General features: G+C 40.8%; 1 protein-coding gene across 5 annotated transcripts in view; it reads left to right on the forward strand.

Moving 5' to 3' along the window:
* Window positions 1-21,016, forward strand: part of LOC141234485 (integrin alpha-E-like) — a 356,506-nt gene that overhangs the window by 213,676 nt on the left and 121,814 nt on the right. For all 5 annotated transcript variants that reach the window (XM_073668020.1, XM_073668018.1, XM_073668016.1 and 2 more), the window contains exon 17: window positions 19,810-19,934. In XM_073668020.1, coding sequence (XP_073524121.1) covers window positions 19,810-19,934 — 125 coding nt within the window. The remainder of the gene's footprint in view (window positions 1-19,809; window positions 19,935-21,016) is intronic.

The raw sequence follows: 21,016 nt of genomic DNA on the forward strand, positions 1-21,016 counted from the left end.
CAAGCACCCGATGCACACTCAAGTAGCGAGCACTTGTGCTCAACAACAGTCGCCATTTTTTTTTAGCACAACCCTAACCCTAGCACAACCCTAACTCTAGCACAACCCTAACCCTAGAGTTTATTTTTTACTCTGTGATTTCAGCAATGCCAGATTCATATCTGGTTTTTATGTTTGGCAGCAGTCACACACTGAAAGACGCTTTTTTTTTTGCAAAGACTAGTTTTTGCAATCATTTTTCCATATTTCAGCTGACAGTGTCATGTAAGGGCTTATTTTTTGGGGGACAAGTTAACGTTTTTATTGGTACCTTTTCCGAGCACGTGACATTTTTTGATTGCTTTGTATTCCGATTTTTGGGAGGCAGAATAAACAAAAACCAACAATTTAGGATTTTTTTTTTATGCCATTCTGTGTATGGTAAAATTGATAAGGTAGCTTTATTCTTTGGGTCAGAACATTTACAATGGTACCACATTAATTTTTTTTCTATGTTTTGGCGCTTTTACACAATAAAAACTATTTTATAGAAAAAATAATTTTTTATCGCTTTATTCTGGGAGCTATAACTTTTTTATTTTTCGGCAGATGGAGCTGTATGGTGGCTTGTCTTTTGCGGGACAAGATGACATTTTCAGCGGTACCATTTGTATTTACATTTGTCTTTTTGATCGTGCTTTATGCCATTTTTTATTTGGCAGTATGATGATAAAGCATCGTTTTTGCTTTGTTTTTTATTTATATTTTTTACTGTGTTCACTAAAGGGGTTAACTAGTGGGACAGTTTTATAGGTAAGGTTGTTCTGGACGTGGCGATACCAAATATGTGTACTTTATTGTTTTGTTTTTTTTTCATAATAATATTTATTTATCGGTACAATATATTTTTATTTTTTTGGTTATTTTTTCATTTTTTTCTAAATATTTTTACAATTTTTTTTTTCACTTTCTGACACATTTTTTACTCTTACACTTTGTCCCACTATAGAACTTTCACTTTTTCATCATAATAAAATAAACAACATGACAATTCTTGAGGCCTTTTTGCTGAAAAAAGCTCCAAATTTGGTAAACTGAATCCACAGAGGCAGAAAATAAGCACAAAAAAGTGTCAAAAAAATATTTTCTCTGGGCTTTTTAGTCAGAAAAATCTACATTTAAAAACTTTGTGTAAACATACCCTCAGCCCTAATTCATATACACATGGGTCCACATAAGACGGATTGTTTGTTTCTCCTCTTTGTGATGGTTCATTCTTCTTCTGTTTGCTTTCTGTTTTCCTATCTCTGTTTCATCTGTTTTTCATGTATACTAAAAAATCAGAAGGAGATCCATTTTGTCTTAACCCACTAACAATGCTCCCATGAAAGTCACATTACTACATAGATGGAATTTGATGGATGAAACATAGAAAGTTTGTTTTTTTGTAATCTTTTCCAATAGTCTCCTACACCAGTAGACACTGAGCCCAAAGGGCCTGTGTGCGAGAAATGTGTATAGACCTCTGTAATATACTGTAGGGAGATTCTGCCTCGTCCTGGGCTGACAGTATTATATTACCCTGTATTGTGGGTTTTTATTGTATGAAATTGTTCTGTACCAGCATGGCCGTATTTTCTGTAGTGTTCAAGAAAGTGTTCATGGGTGTGCAAAGGTGAGGAGCCATGGAATGGCCCAAAAGAAAGTGTGATTGACAGATGAATGGGAGGTGCAGTTTAGATGTGGACATGCTGGATATTTATGGGAAGGACGACAGATGTGGGTGTGAAAAAATAGAGTAGGAAATACAAAACTGAGGAAGGAATTAGGCAGGTAGAATAGAGAAGTCATACTGAGAATATTTGGGACCGTCCCCTGGGAAGAAAAAGGAAACCTAGATTAGGAAAAGAAAACCTAGCCTAGTAACCAGTTTTGTGAGCTGGTCATCTTCTAAGACAAGTGTGCTGATTCACTGATATTGCTCTAGAAGTTCATCCATTGCTGACCTCCAAGAAGCTCAATTTTACAGATAGAAAGACCCTCCCAGATTACCCCCCTACCCATTACCAATGCTAAGATCTACCCCAGTCAAGGGGAGCATTAAACTTCTTGAGACCATATGGCAACCCAGTACATTTGTTACGGAGCAGTTACTAAAAATCTATTAATTCTAGAAATGTGGTGACGGATGCGGGGGCGGACATACCGCCAGTGCAGCTGGTGAAACTGGGGCCCGGAGGGAGAGAGGTGCCCTTGCAGGCAGGGGCGTACTGCCCATAGCAGCAGACCACACAGCTGATATGGAGACACTCAGTCAAGATTATGGATGGAAGTGAAAGGAGCCCGGTGTTAAGCAGCACAGGGCCCCTACCACACCTGCCCGTAATCAATCTGATACCCATTACCTAGAGCCAGGGAGAGAGCGGTGTGCAGAGTGCAGGACTTCAAAAAGGGTGTGTGTCATGCAGGGAAGGAGAGCTGGTCAATGAACGCTTTCCCCACCAGACTGGTGAGCGCACTCACTGGCTGCAGCCTCTGTCCTCCTGCCCGTCGCCTCCCAATAGTGAGTGTTCACCTCATCTGTAGAGTCAGGGACCCCTGCCTCACAGCACACAGTGGACAATAGTGGAGGAAGAGCAGGACTTACAGTCAGTGGCCAGTTAAGGATGAGCATCCATCGTCATCTGTTTGCTGCAACATCTAAGTGTCCTTTGGACTCCAAAGGATAATGATCTGCTGCAACAGAAATCATGACAGTTGCTCATCCTTCACTGACCAGTCTACAGCTGTCTGGACTGTTGTGCCTAGTGAATAGGGGCAGCTTGCAATCTGCGTGACTGTACAGCCATGCAGATGAACAGGAACACAGTATATAAGTAGAATGCATAAATTCATTTTTTTTGGAGGTGCATCTACATATTTTATTGGGTCAAACCTTTAGTCCCAAGCATGAATTGTCATCCACTGTTTACAGAAAGTTACTGCTGCAAAATTGCATGAAGACAGTCATGAATGTAAGGTACTGGCCTTTTGATAATATGCCTGATGATTACTTTCAAAAAGGATGTGGGTATAAGTTTTAATTCTAGAAATTAAGTTGTATTTTTTACCAAAAAAGACCCTTGCAGGGAGAGGAATGAAGCCAAGTCTGCAATGAATGTCATCGTTCTCATATGACAGTGTGTGACTGTAAAAGTTTGTGGTTTGTGTTTTTCGCGTCCTGTTATGATTCAAAAGTCACCAGAATGTGGTATAGTCTCAAGTATCAATATAATAAGAAATTGCAGTTTATATTGAGAACAGGAAAGTCAAAGCTTACAGAATTTCTGGGTCCTAAAGTATTTATACCAGGTTTTTGGGTTATAAATCACACATTTTTGCACAAAAATGTTGTAACTTTTTGGTCTTTACGTTAACCTCATCACTGTTGATTGAGGCTCATCATGGTAAGTGTATGGTAAACCCTGGGCAAAAAATCTTTAGAATTTACAAAAGAAATTGGTGTAAATTATAGCATAATTCTACTTAAGCTTATAGCTAGCATAAGTATATGTTTGTGATTCATGAACAGCCCAAAGTTGTGCCAAATTTCTTATCAGACGTACGCCTCTTAACAAATTTGGCAAATTTTACTCCAGCAGGATATTAACCAAGGAAGAAAATGCCAGTCTTCCATGTGGGCAGCATGGTGACTCAGTGCTTAGCACTGTTGCTTTGCAGCGCTGGGGTTCTGGGTTCAAATCCAACCAAGGACATCTGCAAGGAGTTTGTATGTTCTATCCATGTTTGCGTGGGTTTCCTCTGGTTTCTTCCCACACTCCAAAGACATAATGATGGGAAATCAAGATTGTGAGCCCCAATGTGGACAGTGCTGATAATGTATATAAAGCGCTGCAGAATATGTTAGCGCTATATAAAGATGAGATGATTATATTGTACCAAAAAAGACAAGCAGTCATCTTCACCTGGTGTACCTGACACTTGTAGTGCTGCACTGTAATGTAGACTATTAGTCAGTCAGTGCATACACCTCAGTACTATATGGAATGTTGAATAAGTTATCTACCCCAACAAGTTCTGTCAGTGTTATGGTATGTGCAGACGATCCAGAGCCGACTGCGGCCCCGAGGCTGCGGAGAAGCCGCTTCGCATCATTATGCAAATGAGTGGCGGCCGGGTTTTTTTCTTTCTCACAGGCAGGTTTTCCCCATAGAAGTTAGGTCTCGCAAGAAGAAATAGTCATGCCGCAGACGCATAGTGGGCATGGGATATGTATAAATCCCATACACTATGCTGTAACATCTGGCCGCTGCGTATTGCACGCTGTGCACTTGTGCTGCGTCCATTCCGCAGCGAACAATGATTGTGTGAACATACCCTTAGAGTGGTGAACTTTTCTGTGCATATTGAGACATGTCTAGACATGCAGCAGACACAGTAGAAGTTCAGTTCAGTCTCATGGAAGCACTGGAAGTGATAGGATGGAAAATGCAGTACAGTGCAGCTCTACTAAGAAACTGAGGGTTTTCGTTTCATGATTAAATGACTTATAAAGAAAGACAAGAAGCCTAAAGTAATACATGAAAGGATGATTGCTGTATACGGTGATGATGCACCTTCCTGCTACCAAGTAAAGTTTTGGGCAAAGCAATTTAAATGGTGTAGGGAATCAATTGAAGATTCAGGATGACCTGTTGAAGCATCTTCAGAGGAAATGTGTCGTAAAGTGGAGACCATGATTCTGGAAGATCATCAGCTCAAATTCAGTGTTATAGCTCATGAATTAGGCATTTCAAATGGCACAGTTTCCAGTATTATTCATAATGTTTTGATGATGTCAAAGTTCAGTTTCTAGTGGGTGCCACAAATGTTGACTTCTGGGCAAAAAAACGCTGCCAGCAATTTAACCAAGAGAATTTTGACATGCTTAGAGAAAATCCAGTGGACATCTATTCTCGAATTATTGCGGTGATGAAGCATGGGTCCACCACCATGATCCTGACACCAAATAATTGCCCACTCAATGAAAGCACAAAGGGTCACCAACTTCAAAGAAATTTTGTGTCCAGCAGTAAGCTGGAAGGATGATATCAACAGTACTTTGGAATACAGAAGGCAATTTATTACAAGAATTTATACCACACAAGACAACAATTACTGGAGACACCTATGCTTCAACAATCCTTCTATTCTGAGGGTATACGATCAGTGGAGGCAAAGTGAAATAAGTGTGTCGACGTCAAGGGGTATTACATCAAAAAGTAGTAAGTTAAATTTTCTGCGAAAATGTTGTTTTCATATTCAGGCAGATAAATTGAACAACCCTCGTACATTTACAAGTGAAATGAATATGCTGAGTGCTCCAGCTAACTACAATTACTGTAGATCTGCAGTGCATGTGACATTGTCTGTTGAATGCATCAACATTAGTGTTTGTTGGCAATGTTATATCCTTAGGCCATTGTATCTTTAGGAATCACTGCATTATTTAGATTTATAAATGTTGACCCCTCAACTGTTTTTTTCAACTTAAAGGGAATCTGTCAGTAGGATCAACCCCCCTAAGGGGTCTATATGGGCATGTAGGTCATAGGAAGCTGGATAAAATTATACCCTGATATCTGTGATCTGATGTCTTATTCCAGAGAAATCCACATTTTTCATCTACGTAAATTACCTCTCCGAGGCTATGGGGAGGATGTTGCCTGGAAGATAACTCTGCCTCGAGAGCTTTCTTTTAAATAAAAAAGTGGGAGTTACCAATGTGAGTTAAGTAACTAACACAGAACAGGAGAAATGAAATGTGTCTTCTTTTACAAATGTGTCTTCTTGCTGTATTGCAACAATATTGCAACCCTAAACCAAAAAAGAAAGAGAACGTTGCCAATATCTAATCTGTGATAGTATGGTGGCGAAAATCTCATAGAAAGACCAGGGGAAAGAACACTGTATGATAATAGATATTTATTATACAAAAATAGAAATATGTAACAATACAAAATATTGCAGCATACAACGCAAAACTTGTGGCTAAAGGTGAGGAGTATGACTAGGAGCAACAGGAAATGTTAAAGAATACCTGGGAAAAGAGATATAGTCCCTCGTTAAAGTCTCCCACGGTAACTGCATATATAGAAATTGATTAGTATATACCAATAGGCTAAAACAGAGCCAAAATGATAGTACAAGCAGACAACAGGGAAATAATGGACCATACATATGCCCAAAGGGGTATACACTGTGAATACCAGGCTAAAAAATTCAAGATGAGAAACCCCTTGGTGCATACCTGTAACATGTTGACATATCTTTCTAGCAATGAGCTCATATTTATGACAGTGTAAATTTCTCCTGCAATGACTTAGTCCGGCCATTAGGGGTCAGCAAGAAACAAGTAAAGAAAAAGCCTGGGGATCTGTGAAAAGCCCGGGAAAAGACTGATCCAGGAAGTCCAGAAAGAAGGCGACGTGCCGACTGGTGCTGTTTTGACGTTGGAGAGCTTATACAGACTGGAGCCAGACTTTGTCTTCAAGGAGAAGCTGTGTCCTGTGAGTAACTGAGATATGTGACGGGTCACCAACTGTGTAGTCAGTTAGGGAAAGCTAGTTAGTGATTCCAGTGCGCTGAGAACTGCCTGGTGTGTATCACTGCTGATGGACTGAGCAGGCTTGATCCAGAGATTGTGAAGGATCTGGTATACTAAGACTGTGCATGTGGATACTACAAAGGAGCCCTGTTGTGAACTACACTTTGAGACTGAGATTGATACTAATTCCTGCTGACACCTGGATGTGCTGGAGAGCTTGGTGAGAAGGAGAAGCTGATCAAACCCTGTGGCCGGAGATCAGAGTTTAGTTAAAGGTTTAGTTTGTTAACTGTTTGTATATGTATTAAGTCTGAGAGATTTCTCTTTGCTCTTGTAAGAAGAGAAACTGTACACTGTATAGGTAACGCGTTGGTAAAATATATATGAGTGCTCTCTAAGGGGAAAATAAGGGTACCCAGATCTCATTGTATTAGTGTGGGAGGGGGGTGTAAGGTTATATTCCTGGGAGGACCACGTGCCACGTCCGCGGTAACATCCCGGGTAGGCCCTGTACTGAATAAGGGTGGGAGCGGCATAACCCAGGGGTAAATTGGCTCATCCCCGCGAGATTGGCACTTGGGCTCTCTCGGGCTGCATAACTTGTATTTTGTGTTAGTGGCTGTTGTGGCCCATATTTTGTAGAATTGTTTAACCCTGTCATTTTTGTGACCAGTATAAAGAAAGTTATTTTCCACTATACAAAGGTCGGAGTCATTCATAGTAGCGCCGTATTCCTCATACACATTCGACCGGCGTTCCGGTCGTTACATACCTACTCCAGATTACATGCATCAATTTCCAGTTTACTAGAGCCACAATAATAAGTTAAAAATCAATGATGACTCATATTAGCTGAGATGGTAATGGTTATTTGCACTTGGATGGTCCAAGACACGGGGGGGGCGTCGAAGCCCGCAAGGTTACAAGACCCGCCGTCCACCATGTATCCCTAATGACCTCTGCAAGAACAGATGGTATATACACCATAAGCAATCATGGTACAAAGGTCAAAATTACATTGGTGATATGATGTATACCTTTGTGACATGATGTATTCGGCGTGAGAGACTCAGAGGGGGAGATGAAAGCATGCCTCAACGCGCGTTTTGCCTGGGTGGCTTCTTCAGGAGGCATGACCCTGTTAGCCTGTGAGATGGAAGCTGAAGCTGAGAGGAACCTACAGATGTGTCAGGTATAATCACACACAACTCTGCAGTGAGATCAGGAGAGCAGAGAGCGGCCAAGTCTCTACTTCGGAACTCTGCAACTCTTCAGGGTTACCTTTGGTCTCTGTGCTGTCTCTCTGATTAATGCCTTCCTTGACTAGGCTGAGAGTTTTTGTGGGCGGCCCTCTCTTGGCAGGGTTGTTGTGGTACAGTGTTTTTTCTTTTGATGACAATGGATTTGAAGGTGCTCCAGGGGATCATCAGAGATTGGGATATTTTTTTAAAATACAACCCTGACTTGTACTTCTCAACAACATTTTTGTCCCTGACTTGTTTGGAGATCTACTTGGTCTTCTTGGTGTTTGCTTAGTGGTGCCTCTTGCTTAAAGATGTTGCAGCCTCTGTGGACTTTCAGAAAAGGTAAAGTGTTTATATTGACAGATTCGTGTGACACATAGATTGCACACAGGTGGACGTCCTTTCACTAAGCATATGACTTATGAAGGTAATTGCGTGCACCAGAAATTTTTAGGGGCTTCATAGCAAAAAGGGTGAATACATATGCACATGCCAATTTTTAATTATTTGATCCCATAAATTAAATTTATGCCTATATTTTTCTCACTTCACTTCACCAACTTAGACTATTTAGTGCTGATGCATCACACACAAATCGGATTACAAAAATATTTAAGCACAGGTGTAATGTTGTAATGTAACAAAATAGGTAAAAAGCCAAGGAGTGTGAATACTTTCACAAGCCACTATATATTTCTATTAACAAATGACAAACCTGATTGGGGACTTTTTTTTTGTGGGTTGAGTAGAAGCTTTTTCTGGTTACATTTTGGGGTACAGAACATTTTCGATCAATTCACATATTTCCTGTGCTCTTCACTGAGCACTTATATTGGGGTTTCCATCTAAATATACAAAATGCTTGATTCGGATGAAACCCCTGATGGGTCCATTCACTAATGAGGCAGCAGAATTACTCTAGACCCTGTGTGGCTTCTGTTTGGTGGTATAAGACTTTTAAGAGTTGCACAAAACTGTGGCCGGCCGCACTTTTATGCACGCCTAAAAATACAGGCAGACCACAGGCCAGACAAAGTCCAAAGTGTCTCCATCTGCATCATTATAGGAAATCTTCCATTGGGGGTTCTATATGAATCACGTATTTCAAAGATTTACACAGAAACCACGTTGTAAGCGCTCAGCGCTCAAATCAACAGCAGGTGAAGAATTGGTTTTATTTATTTTTTACACCGTTCCTCGTGCGGTATAAGTGATAGATGACTTTATTCTTCGGGTCGGTGCGATTACAGCGATACCAGATTTATGTATTTTTTTTCGGTTTGGTTGCTGTCACACACTAACAAAAACTTTTTTTAACAAAAAAAAGTTTTTGCATCTCCATATTTTGATAGCTATAATTTTTCTATATTTCTGCCGATAGAGTCATGTAAGGGCTTGTTTTCTGCAGGAGTTTAAGTTTTTATTGGTATCATTTTTGGGTACATAATATTTTTTTATCTCTTTCTATTTTCGTTTTCTGATTTTTGGGAGGCAGAATAAACAAAAACCAGCAACTCAGAGATTGTTTTATTTATTTATTTTTTAATGCCTTTCACCACGTGGTAAAAGTGATAAGGCAGCTTTATTCTTCGAATCAGTACAATTACAGAGATACCACATTTATGTAATTTTTTCATGTTTTGTTGCTTCTATACAACAAAAACAATTTTATATAAAAAATATTGTTTTTGCATCGCTTTATTCTGAGAGCTATAGCTTTTTTATTTTTCCACTGATCGAATTGTATTGGCCATTGTTTTTTGTGGGACAAGATGATATTTTCAGCTATACCATTTTTATTTACATTGGTCATTTTGATTGTGATTTATTCGACTTTTGTTTTTGGCAGTATGATGATAAAGCATAGTTTTTTGCCACTTTTTCTTTTCTTTTTACAGTGTTCACTGTAGCGGTTTACTAGTGTGACAGTTTTATAGATCGGGTCATTCTGGACACGGCGATACCAAATATGTGTACTTTCTTAGTTTATTTTTGCTTTTACATAAATATGTGAATTTATTGGTGAAATTATTTTTTGTTCTTTATTTTGTGTTTGTTTTTTGTTTTTTTAATTTTTCTTAGCTTTTTTACTTAGTCTTTTTATGGGACTTTAACATTTATTACTCTGATCATTGGTCTCATGCATTCAAATACAGATGTACAGCAATTAATGAGACCTGTGAGATTACACAAGCAAAACACCTGCTAGAACAGGCTACTCTATCTGGCACACAAGGATGTCATTGTTTGACCTCCAGGTGCCATGACAACCACTGCCTCCCCGTGATTTCCTCACGGTGGTGCCGATGGTGTGAGAGAGGGAGCCCCCTCCTTCTCACAACCTTCTAGATGCTGTGATCACAGTATATAGAGAGTTAAACAGCCAAGGACATTAAGGGCACCGGCACTGTCAGTTACCTAGGAGTTCGGCTGTCTGCTAAACCGAGCTCCCGGCGGTGATCGTGTGGGGAAGTGCTGATATTTCAACATCTCCTGCCAATCACATGCTATCATATCGCTGAATTTCAGTATCTGCATCATTTCTTGGTTACTCAGCATTTTTCTATACTATGTACAGGTGCATCTCACAAAATTAGAATATCATCAAAAAGTTATTTTATTTCAGTTCTTCAATTCAAAAAGTGAAACTCATATATGAACTCAATACTTGGTCGGGGCTCCTTTTGCATCAATTACTGCATCAATGCGGCGTGGCATGGAGGCGATCAGCCTGTGACACTGCTGAGGTGTTATGAAAGCCCAGGTTGCTTTTATAGCAGCCTTCAGCTCGTCTGCATTGTTGGGTCTGCTCTCATCTTCCTCTTGACAATACCCCATAGATTCTCTATAGGGTTAAGGTGAGTTTGCTGGCCAATCAAGCCCAGTGATACTATTGTTTGTAAACCAGTGTGGACAGGTGCCAAGTCCTGCTGGATAATGAAATTTCCATCTCCAAAAAGCTTGTCGGCAGAGAGAAGCATGAAGTGCTCTAACATGTCCTGGTAGACGGCTGCGCTGACTTTGGTGTTGATAAAACACAGTGGACCTACACCAGCAGATGACATGGCTCCCCAAACCATCACTGATTGTGTATCTTCACACTAGACCTCAAGCAGCTTGGATTGTGTGCCTCTCCACTCTTCCTCCAGACTCTGGGACCTTGATTTCCAAATGAAAATTAGAACTCTGCGACCTTGTGGAGGGTGTCAATGCCTTCTGGACATCTGTCAAGTCAGCAGTTTTCCCCATGATGGTAGAGCCTACTGAAACAGACTAAGGAACCTTTTTAAACGCTTAGGAAGCCTTTGCAGGTGTTTTTGTTAATGATTTTAATTTACTGAGATAATGACTTTTGTGTTTTCATTGGCTGTAAGCCATAATCATCAACATTAACAGAAATAAAAACTTGAAATAAATCACTCTGTTTGTAATGACTCTATATAATATATGAGTTTCACTTTTTGTATTGAAGTAATTTATTGAAATAAATTAACTTTTTGATGATATTCTAATTTAGTGAGATGCACCTGTATATGCCATTGCAAATGTGGCTTGCATGTGAGCGAGACCTTTAAGACAGATGTGGTTTGTAAGTAAGAAAAAAGGAAATCCTACGTGAAATAAATAATTTTTTGTTCATTTTCTGTTTCTGCTCTTTTCTTTTGTAATTTATTTATTAATTCTAGACTACAGTGGAAAAATATATCATATACGCGGTGCGAGGTAACTAGAGTCACAGACCAGTACCTATTAAAAGTCCATGATCTACAGCCAGGCCATCAGAAACAAACATGTCTTTTCCAGATTAACAAACTGGGCTGAATTTCTACACCATCGTAAAAGGATTTTTTTAAATAAGAGCAACCATTCTAATTTAATTGATGGTCAAATTCAGAGCCATCAGGATACCCTAAAGTCAAATCAAATTCTCCAATACAGAGAAAATAGGAAAACAATTGTAATTTTACAAACCATAGTTAGATTTAGGGCTCATACTAATCTGCATATAAATGGGACGAGTGCAATCTGATAAAAAATCTAATTGCATTCTGACTAAAGTGTTAGAACTCTCCTGTTAGGTTTTTTCTAGTTTGCTGGTCACATGACCTTTTTTGCCTATTTAAACCTGCTCCGCCCTTCTGGCCTTGCTGGACTTCATTGTAATTTCAACTCTTAATCTAGCCAGGTGCTTTGTTACCTTACTCCATCAGTTTAGCTAGGTCTCTTGACCTCTATTTTCTATGTTGTTTTGTTTGTCCTTTTCTGCTACAATTTCTGCTAGTATGTGTCCATCTTACTCCCAGTCCCTAGTTCTTGTAGGGATCCCTCCCTCACATCTATACGTCTTCGTACAGACTAGCTGAGGACTTTAGCGGGTCTGATCGCAGGATCAGGTTCCCCGTTACATCGTAGGGATCTAGCTTAGTTCTATTGTAGGGACAGATCTCCTGTCTTTCCTTAGTGCTTGTAGCAGATCATAACAGTAAGTCCAGCCCAAAAATTTCTCTAAGGAAAGACCTCCAGTTTCCATCATGGTGTCGGTTCAGGATTTGGCTCAACGCTTGCAGGGACTCTCTCTGGAGGTGGCCGAGCTCCAACAACACGTGAGTAGCTATTCTGGAGCGCATTTTGTAGAGCCAAAGGTATGTTTGCCTGATTTATTTTTTGGTGAACAACAAGATTTTTTTTCCTTTAAAAATGCTTGTCTATTGTATTTTCGTTTAAGACCCAGATCCTCTGGGGATGAATCACAGCGCATAGGGTTCATAATGTCACTTTTGCGCAAGGAACCTCAGGGATGGGCCTTTTCTCTCCAACCTAGTGATCCGTGCTTTAGATCAGTGGATAGTTTTTTTTCTGCTTTGGGGTTGTTGTATGATGATCCTGATCGTGTCTCATCAGCTGAGACGGAATTGAGACATTTGAGGCAGGGATCAGGTAATGTGGAAAATTATTGTACTCACTTCCGTCGGTGGTCTGCTCAGGTGGGGTGGAACGATTCTGCTCTGAAAAGTTTGTTTCTTGCAGGGCTAGGTGAAAGGGTTAAAGTTCTGCTGATTGCTTATCCTACACCTGGAAACTTGCAGGAGGCAATGCAATTAGCTATACGGGTGGACAGGAGACTGCGTGCAAGGGCTAATGAGAGTAAATCCTCTGCCATGTCAGCTCCGAGTTCTGAGAGGGTCTGTACTGACATTGGAGAGCCTATGGAGATTGGGGCGATGTCACCCCGCTCTCAGGAAAAAGACCGCAGGTTTTCTGAAGGTTTGTGCTTTTATTGCGGAAAATCTGACCATTTCATTAAGAACTGTGTGCTTCGTATGAACAAAGAAAAAAAAAGGTCAGTTACGCCTGTATAAATACTAAGGGGGTATTTCTTTCTGCTACTACCGCTGCTCAGGAAGAATTAATTGAATTTCGGGTATTTGTGGATTGTGGTTCTACTCTGAATGTGATTGATGGGGGATTCTTGGAAAAACTTAAATTAAAACCCAAACCTTTGTCATCCCCTATTGCTGTGGTTTCTGTCGATGGTTCTCCCTTGAAATGTGTTACTCACAAGGTTTATGAATTTCCCCTCACTATTAATGGTATTCACCATGAAAATTTGGATTTGGTGGTATTAAATAATTTGCCTTCTCCAGTAGTTTTGGGTTTGCCCTGGTTAAAATTGCACAATCCTGTACTGGATTGGTCTACCAATGAAATTAAGTCCTGGAGCCCTAAGTGTTATGACAAGTGTTGTAACGGGCGCATTGCTGCTGTGGATAAAGGTGAATTACCTGTACCTATTCAGGATTTTTGGAAAGTTTTTCTGAGGAGGAGTCGCAAATTTGGCCTCCTCATAGAGACTATGATTGTACCATTGAATTTGTCCCTGGAGCGACTCTCCCTAAAAGTCGTTTATTTAATCTTACTATTCCTGAGAGAAAGGCTTTGGAGGAATACATACAGACGAGCTTGGCCGCCGGTCATATCAGACCCTCTAAGTCTCCTGTGGCTGTTGGATTTTTTTTTGTTAAAAAAAAGGGCGGCGGTTTACGTCCTTGTCTGGACTTTCGCGAGATTAATAAAATTACTGTACGCAATCCCTACCCACTGCCATTGATTCCTGATTTGTTTAACCAGTTAGTGGGGGCCAAATGGTTCTCTAAAATTGATCTCCGGGGGGGCATACAATTTGTTGCGCATGAAGGAGGGTGATGAATGGAAAACTGCTTTTAACACTCCTGTGGGTCATTTTGAGAATCTGGTGATGCCTTTTGGTCTTACCAATGCACCAGCATTTTTTCAGAATCTTAATAATGACATCCTTAGACCTTTGATCGGCAAAAATGTGGTTGTGTATTTGGATGACATTTTGATTTATTCGCCTGATCTGGAGTCTCATTGGCGGAGCGTACGTGAGGTATTGCAGCTATTGATTGACAATTCGCTTTTTGCTAAGCTGGAGAAATGTGAGTTCGCTGTACAGAGAATTAGTTTTTTGGGCTACATTATCTCCAGCGAGGGTTTTGAGATGGACCCGGTGAAAGTTCAAGCTGTGCAGGAATGGCCTAGGCCTATTGGTTTGAAATCGATACAGAGGTTTTTGGGTTTCGCCAATTACTACAGAAAATTCATTAAAAAATTTTCTATTATTGTTAAACCACTGACCGATCTCACCAGGAAAGGTGCTAATACGGTTCAGTGGACTACTGAGGCCATTGAAGCTTTTGTGTTTCTAAAGGAGAGGTTCAGCTCTGCCCCCATCCTTATGCAGCCTGATGTGACTAAGCAGTTTTTGGTTGAGGTTGATGCTTCTTCTGTGGGGGTCGGTGCGGTGTTGTCTCAGGAAATCAAGGATGGAGTACATCCCTGTGCCTTTTTTCAAAAAAATTTTCTGAGACGGAACTTAATTACGATATTGGTAATTGGGAATTGCTGGCTATTAAACTCGCATTTGAACACTGGCGTCATCTCTTGGAAGGTGCTGAATTTCCCATTCAGGTTTTTACTGATCATAATAATCTGATCTATCTTGATGCTGCCAAGTGCTTGAATGCCCGTCAGGCTAGGTGGGCACTTTTTTTTTTGCGGTTTAATTTTTCCGTTACTTATATCCCGGGTACCAAGAATGTTAAAGCTGATGCTTTTCTCCCATGGTCGGTGCTGAGGAGGAGGAGAGCATTTTACAAGAAGGTGTTGTGATTGCTGCATTGGACTCCGTTTTGGAAGATGAGATTCTTAAAGCACAGGAGAATACCCCATCTAACACTCCCCATGGGAGGTTGTTTGTGCCTAGGACCTTTAGGAGAGATTTGTTTGTTGAGTGTCATGAGTCTCGGTTGGCAGGTCATCCAGGAATTTCTGAGACCAAGAGACTTGTGGGTCGCAGTTTTTGGTGGCCTGGATGGCAGAAGGAAGTCATTAGGTGGGTGCGTCAATGTACTGTGTGTGCTAGATCTAAGTCTTCGCATTCTCCTGCTGCGGGGTTGCTTTGCCCTCTGGAGGTTCCTAGTGCACCTTGGACACATCTGGCTATGGACTTTATTACTGACCTTCCCCCCTCTGAGGGTTTCATGGTCATTTGGGTGGTCGTGGACCGTTTTAGCAAGATGTGTCACTTGGTTCCCTTCATCAAACTGCCCTGCGCTAAGACACTCGCTAAGGCCTTTGTCAAGGAGATTGTCAGACTCCATGGTCTTCCTACTGACATTGTTTCGGATAGGGGACCTCAGTTCGTAGCTCGTTTTTGGCGTGCCATTTGTGACAGGTTGGGAGTTCATTTGTCATTTTCATCTGGATATCATCCTGAGTCTAATGGCCAGACAGAAAGGAAGAACCAGGATGTTGAGCAGTTCTTGCATTGTTTTGTGGCAGACAATCAAGAAGGGTGGCCGGAGTTTCTGCCGCTTGCTGAATTGGCTCTTAACAACCGTACATCGTCTTCTGCTGGGTGTTCGCCTTTTTTTGTTGTTCTGGGAGACATCCGTCTTTTGGGTCATTCTCCAAATTGGTATCGGCTGTGCCTGAGGAGGAGAGTTTTTCCGGTGATTTGGAAAGAGTTTGGACGGATGTGCGTGGTAATCTGCAGGAGGCTAACAAAAAATCTAAGAGGTACTTTGACAGGAAACGTCAAGAGGTTTTGTTTACGGCTGGTGACATGGTTTGGTTGTCCTCTAAGAATCTGTGGTTGAGGATTCCTTCTAAAAAATTGGGTCCCAAGTTTGTAGGGCCCTTTAAGGTGCTTCAGGTTGTTAACCAATCTGCTGTTAGGTTGGAGATTCCCACCTCCTGGAAGATTAATCCGGTGTTCCATGTTTCTCTATCGAAAAAAGCTGATGTATCTGATAGAGACGCCACTGCCACTGTTCCTCCGGTGGTGGAGGACAGGGAATATGAAATTTCCCGCATCCTTAATTCTAGACGGTATAGAGGGAGTTTGCAGTATCTCGTCGCTTGGAAGGGTTTCGGTCCCGAGGATAACTCATGGGTGAGGGCGGATGATGTTTCTGCTTCCAGACTTGTCAGAGCGTTTCACAGGAGGTTTCCTGATAAGCCTGGGCCTAGGGGATCCGGAGGATCCTCATAGAAGAGGGGGTACTGTTAGAACTCTCCTGTTAGGTTTTTTCTAGTTTGCTGGTCTCATGACCTTTTTTGCCTATTTAAACCTGCTCCGCCCTTCTGGCCTTGCTGGACTTCATTGTAATTTCAACTCTTAATCTAGCCAGGTGCTTTGTTACCTTACTCCGTCAGTTTAGCTAGGTCTCTTGACCTCTATTTTCTATGTTGTTTTGTTTGTCCTTTTCTGCTACAATTTCTGCTAGTATGTGTCCATCTTACTCCCAGTTCCTAGTTCTTGTAGGGATCCCTCCCTCACATCTATAGGTCTTCGTACAGACTAGCTGAGGACTTTAGCGGGTCTGATTGCAGGATCAGGTTCCCCGTTACATCGTAGGGATTAAGCTTAGTTCTATTGTAGGGACAGATCTCCTGTCTTTCCTTAGTGCTTGTAGCAGATCATAACATAATGTTATTCAATGATTCCCTGCTCATCTGCAATTTTTTTTTTCTCAGCTTGGATCGGACTGAGAAAAAAAATTGTAGCATGCTGCGAGTGGCTGAGTATATCGGACGAGACTCACCAATGCAAGCCAATGGGTGTGAGATAAAAATCGCACGGCACATGGACCATGCAAGTGGCATCCGATTTTTACTCACCCATCTCATAGGAAACCTGACATTTCATCAGCTAAGTAAAGTAAATTCACACCATGAATAGAATAGATGGAACAGATGTATACAGAGAATAGATAAACAGAAATACAGTGGTGGTCAAAAGTATTGGCACCCCTGCAATTCTGTCAGATAATACTCAGTTTCTTCCTGAAAATGATTGCAATCACAAATTGTTTGGAATTATTATCTTCATTTAATTTGCTTGCAAGGAAAAAACACAAAAGAGAATGAAGCAAAAATCAAATCATTGATCATTTCACACAAAACTCCAAAAATGGGCCAGACAAAAGTATTGGCACCCTCAGCCTAATACTTGTTTGCACAACCTTTAGCCAAAATAACTGCGAACAACCGCTTCCGGTAACCATGAATGAGTTTCTTACAATGCTCTGCTGGAATTGTAGACCATTCTTCTTTGGCAAACTGCTCCAGGTCCCTGATATTTGAAGGGTGCCTTCTCCAAACTGCCATTTTGAGATCTCTCCACAGGTGTTCTATGGGATTCAGGTCTGGACTCATTGCTGGCCACCTTAGAAGTCTCCAGTGCTTTCTCTCAAACCATTTTATAGTGCTTTTGGAAGTGTGTTTTGGGTCATTGTCCTGCTGGAAGACCCATGACCTCTGAGCGAGACCCAGCTTTCTCACACTGGGCCCTACATTATGCTGCAAAATTTGTTGGTAGTCTTCAGACTTCATAATGCCATGCACACGGTCAAACAGTCCAGTGCCAGAGGCAGCAAAGCAACCCCAAAACATCAGGGAACCTCCGCCATGTTTGACTGTAGGGACCGTGTTCTTTTCTTTGAATGCCTCTTTTTTTTTCCTGTACACTCTATGTTGATGCTTTTTCCCTAAAAGCTCTACTTTTGTCTCATCTGACCCGAGAACATTCTTCCAAAACGTTTTAGGCTTTCTCAGGTAAGTTTTGGCAAACTCCAGCCTGGCTTTTTTATGTCTCGGGGTAAGAAGTGGGGTCTTCCTGGGTATCCTACCATACAGTCCCTTTTCATTCAGATGCCGACGGATAGTACGGGTTGACACTGTTTTACCCTCGGACTGCAGGGCAGCTTGAACTTGTTTGGATGTTAGTCGAGGTTCTTTATCCACCATCCGCACAATCTTGCGTTGAAATCTCTCATCAATTTTTATTTTCCGTCCACATCTAGGGAGGTTAGCCACAGTGCCATGGGCTTTAAACTTCTTGATGACACTGCGCACGGAAGACACAGGAACATTCAGGTCTTTGGAGATGGACTTATAGCCTTGAGATTGCTCATGCTTCCTCACAATTTGGTTTCTCAAGTTCTCAGACAGTTCTTTGGTCTTCTTTCTTTTCTTCATGCTCAATGTGGTACACACAAGGACACAGGACAGAGGTTGAGTCAACTTTAATCCATGTTAACTGGCTGCAAGTGTGATTTAGTTATTGCCAACACCTGTTAGGTGCCACAGGTAAGTTACAGGTGCTGTTAATTACACGAATTAGAGAAGCATCATATGATTTTTCAAACAGTGCCAATACTTTTGTCCATCCCCTTTTTTTAGGTTTGGTGTGGAATTATATCCAATTTGGCTTTAGGACAATTCTTTTTGTGTTTTTTCATTGAAGACAAATTAAATGAAGATAATAATACCAACGAATTTGTGATTGCAATCATTTTCAGGAAGAAACTGATTATTATCTGACAGAATTGCAGGGGTGCCAATAGTTTTGGCCACCACTGTATGTCAGTGAGATATATAATTAGTGCATGTCATTTTTTTGGGTCCCCCATTTTTATTAACCAGTAAAGGCTACTCAGACAGATGTGAGCTGATATTAATAAGCTGGGAAGAACTATGGATAGTGGCCCCCAGAATAATAACACCAGCCCTCAGCTTCTGCTTTCCCTCAGCTGGTTAAGAAAAATGAGGTGGACGCCACTAGATTTTTTTCTTTAATTTATTGATTTATTAGCTAAATACATGTACAGTTAAATATACACACAAAGCAATGATTATATATTTCACTGGCATATTTCTATCTATATCTGTATTTCCGATTCTTTTAGTACTTAGAAAACTAGCTTGAAATGATATGGAGAATTACTGTATGTAAAAGTTGATGTGAAAAACGCATTGCATATGGATGGCATATGGATGCAACTTGATAAAAATCGCATTGTACTCGCATGACACTCGTCTTACTTTTCAGAAACAACATCGGACCGATTTTATTTACGCTCATGAGTGTGAGCCCATACTGTGAAAAACTGCAAGAAAATCATTCACATTGATAAAAGTCTGAAAATAATTACAACCCCTACAGTTAGACAAACTCCAAGTTTGAGAAAGTGTATGATCAGGAGTTCATATTCCTCTGATATACTAAAAGAAGACTGCTATGGGCTGGGTTAGCAACACAAACTGACTGAAGGTAATGATGTAGCAGAGCTGGACTTGTGGATCTGCGAGGACCAGTACAGCAGGGTGTGTAGGACAGCAGAAGGACAATCAGAGCTGGGGCACTAGATATCACAAAGCCAAAAATGATGGTTGCACAGGAACTGCAGAGATGTATAGGCAATCTGGTGTCTTGTTGCAGGAAGGAGGTTACATATCAGGATGGCAGAGTTGTACAGTCAATCTTATAACCTACAGCATGAGTAAACTAACCCCTATTAACTTGCTCTATTTTCAATCGATACTTGATTCAGGCATGCCTATATTATGTCACCGTTGCTATAAATTTACTCCTGACTCTACTATTTAGTAACGTGTTTTTTCTTATCTATGCAGAGTTTATGTTTTCTCACCTTTAAAGGATACTGATGGCAGAACTTTTGAAGGGCTGTATAAATGTGAGCTGAAAGATGATGAGCTACATCTGCATTGTAAAATGGAGAACATTAAACTTGAAACAGGTATGCTATCTCCCAGACATAAGATGTTCTATGGCTTTCTTTGTTTTTCAAACATTTATGCAAAACATTTATACTGTAGTTGGCGTTGTCAGTAAGGCCACGTTCACACGTTCAGTATTTGGTTCGTATTTTACATCAGTATTTGTAAGCCAAAACCAGGAGTGGAACAATCAGAGGAAAAGTATAATGGAAACACGTCACAACTTCTGTATTTATCACCCACTCCTGGTTTTGGTTTACAAATACTGATGTAAAAAACTCACCAAATACTGACTGTGTAAAAGTGGCCTAATGATGGGGCTACATAGTGACTTTCATTCTGTGCCATCACGGTAAGATCGGAATGTGATGATTTCAACAGTTACATGTACAGCTAAAAAATCTAAGGACTCATGCACAAGTCAGCGATTTTTGAATTTCGAGTCCGAGTTTCATCAGTGTTTTTGATCAGAGCTTTGTCAGATTTTCATCAGAATGTGATCAGATTTTCCATAAATTTTTGTCCGATGACAAAAAAAAAAAATTCTCTATCTTCTCCTACTTATCATCATCCTTATGCTGTCAGATTTTTTCACTGACCCATAGACTTTTATTGCAGAGTTTAATTCGACACTTGGATCCACATCGGAGATCAGAGAAATAAAATCTCACAGCACTCAGATGCATTAGCTATTTGCTAATAGATGGGAAAATAAAAAACAATCACTGGTGTTCTCCCCACACCCACACACATCCAATGTCAAATCATCCACTGTAATAAGCAGTTTCTTCTTTGAGCGGTGATTGGGCACAGTGATTGTCAGCCCGATGACTGGCAAGATGACAAAGCTCTCAGTATAAGGAATAGGGATGAGCGGATCTGTGGAAGTTCGGATTCTGATACTAGACCCGAACGTTATTCCAAAGTTTGGTTCTGGTTCCAGAACTGTACCCGAACTTGAACCAGAACCTGAACCCCATTGAAAACAATGGGGACCCAAACTTTTGAGCTGGAAAATTCTCTCTCTCCCTTCCCCACCTCACGGAACTCCGAACATTGCAACGGACTTCCGGGTAAAGTCTGTGTTCGGCGTTTAGCACCG

This window comes from Phyllobates terribilis, unplaced genomic scaffold, assembly GCF_046119375.1.
Source record: "Phyllobates terribilis strain yellow unplaced genomic scaffold, ASM4611937v1 Scaffold_2__4_contigs__length_985480577, whole genome shotgun sequence".
Classification (NCBI taxonomy): Eukaryota; Metazoa; Chordata; class Amphibia; order Anura; family Dendrobatidae; genus Phyllobates; species Phyllobates terribilis.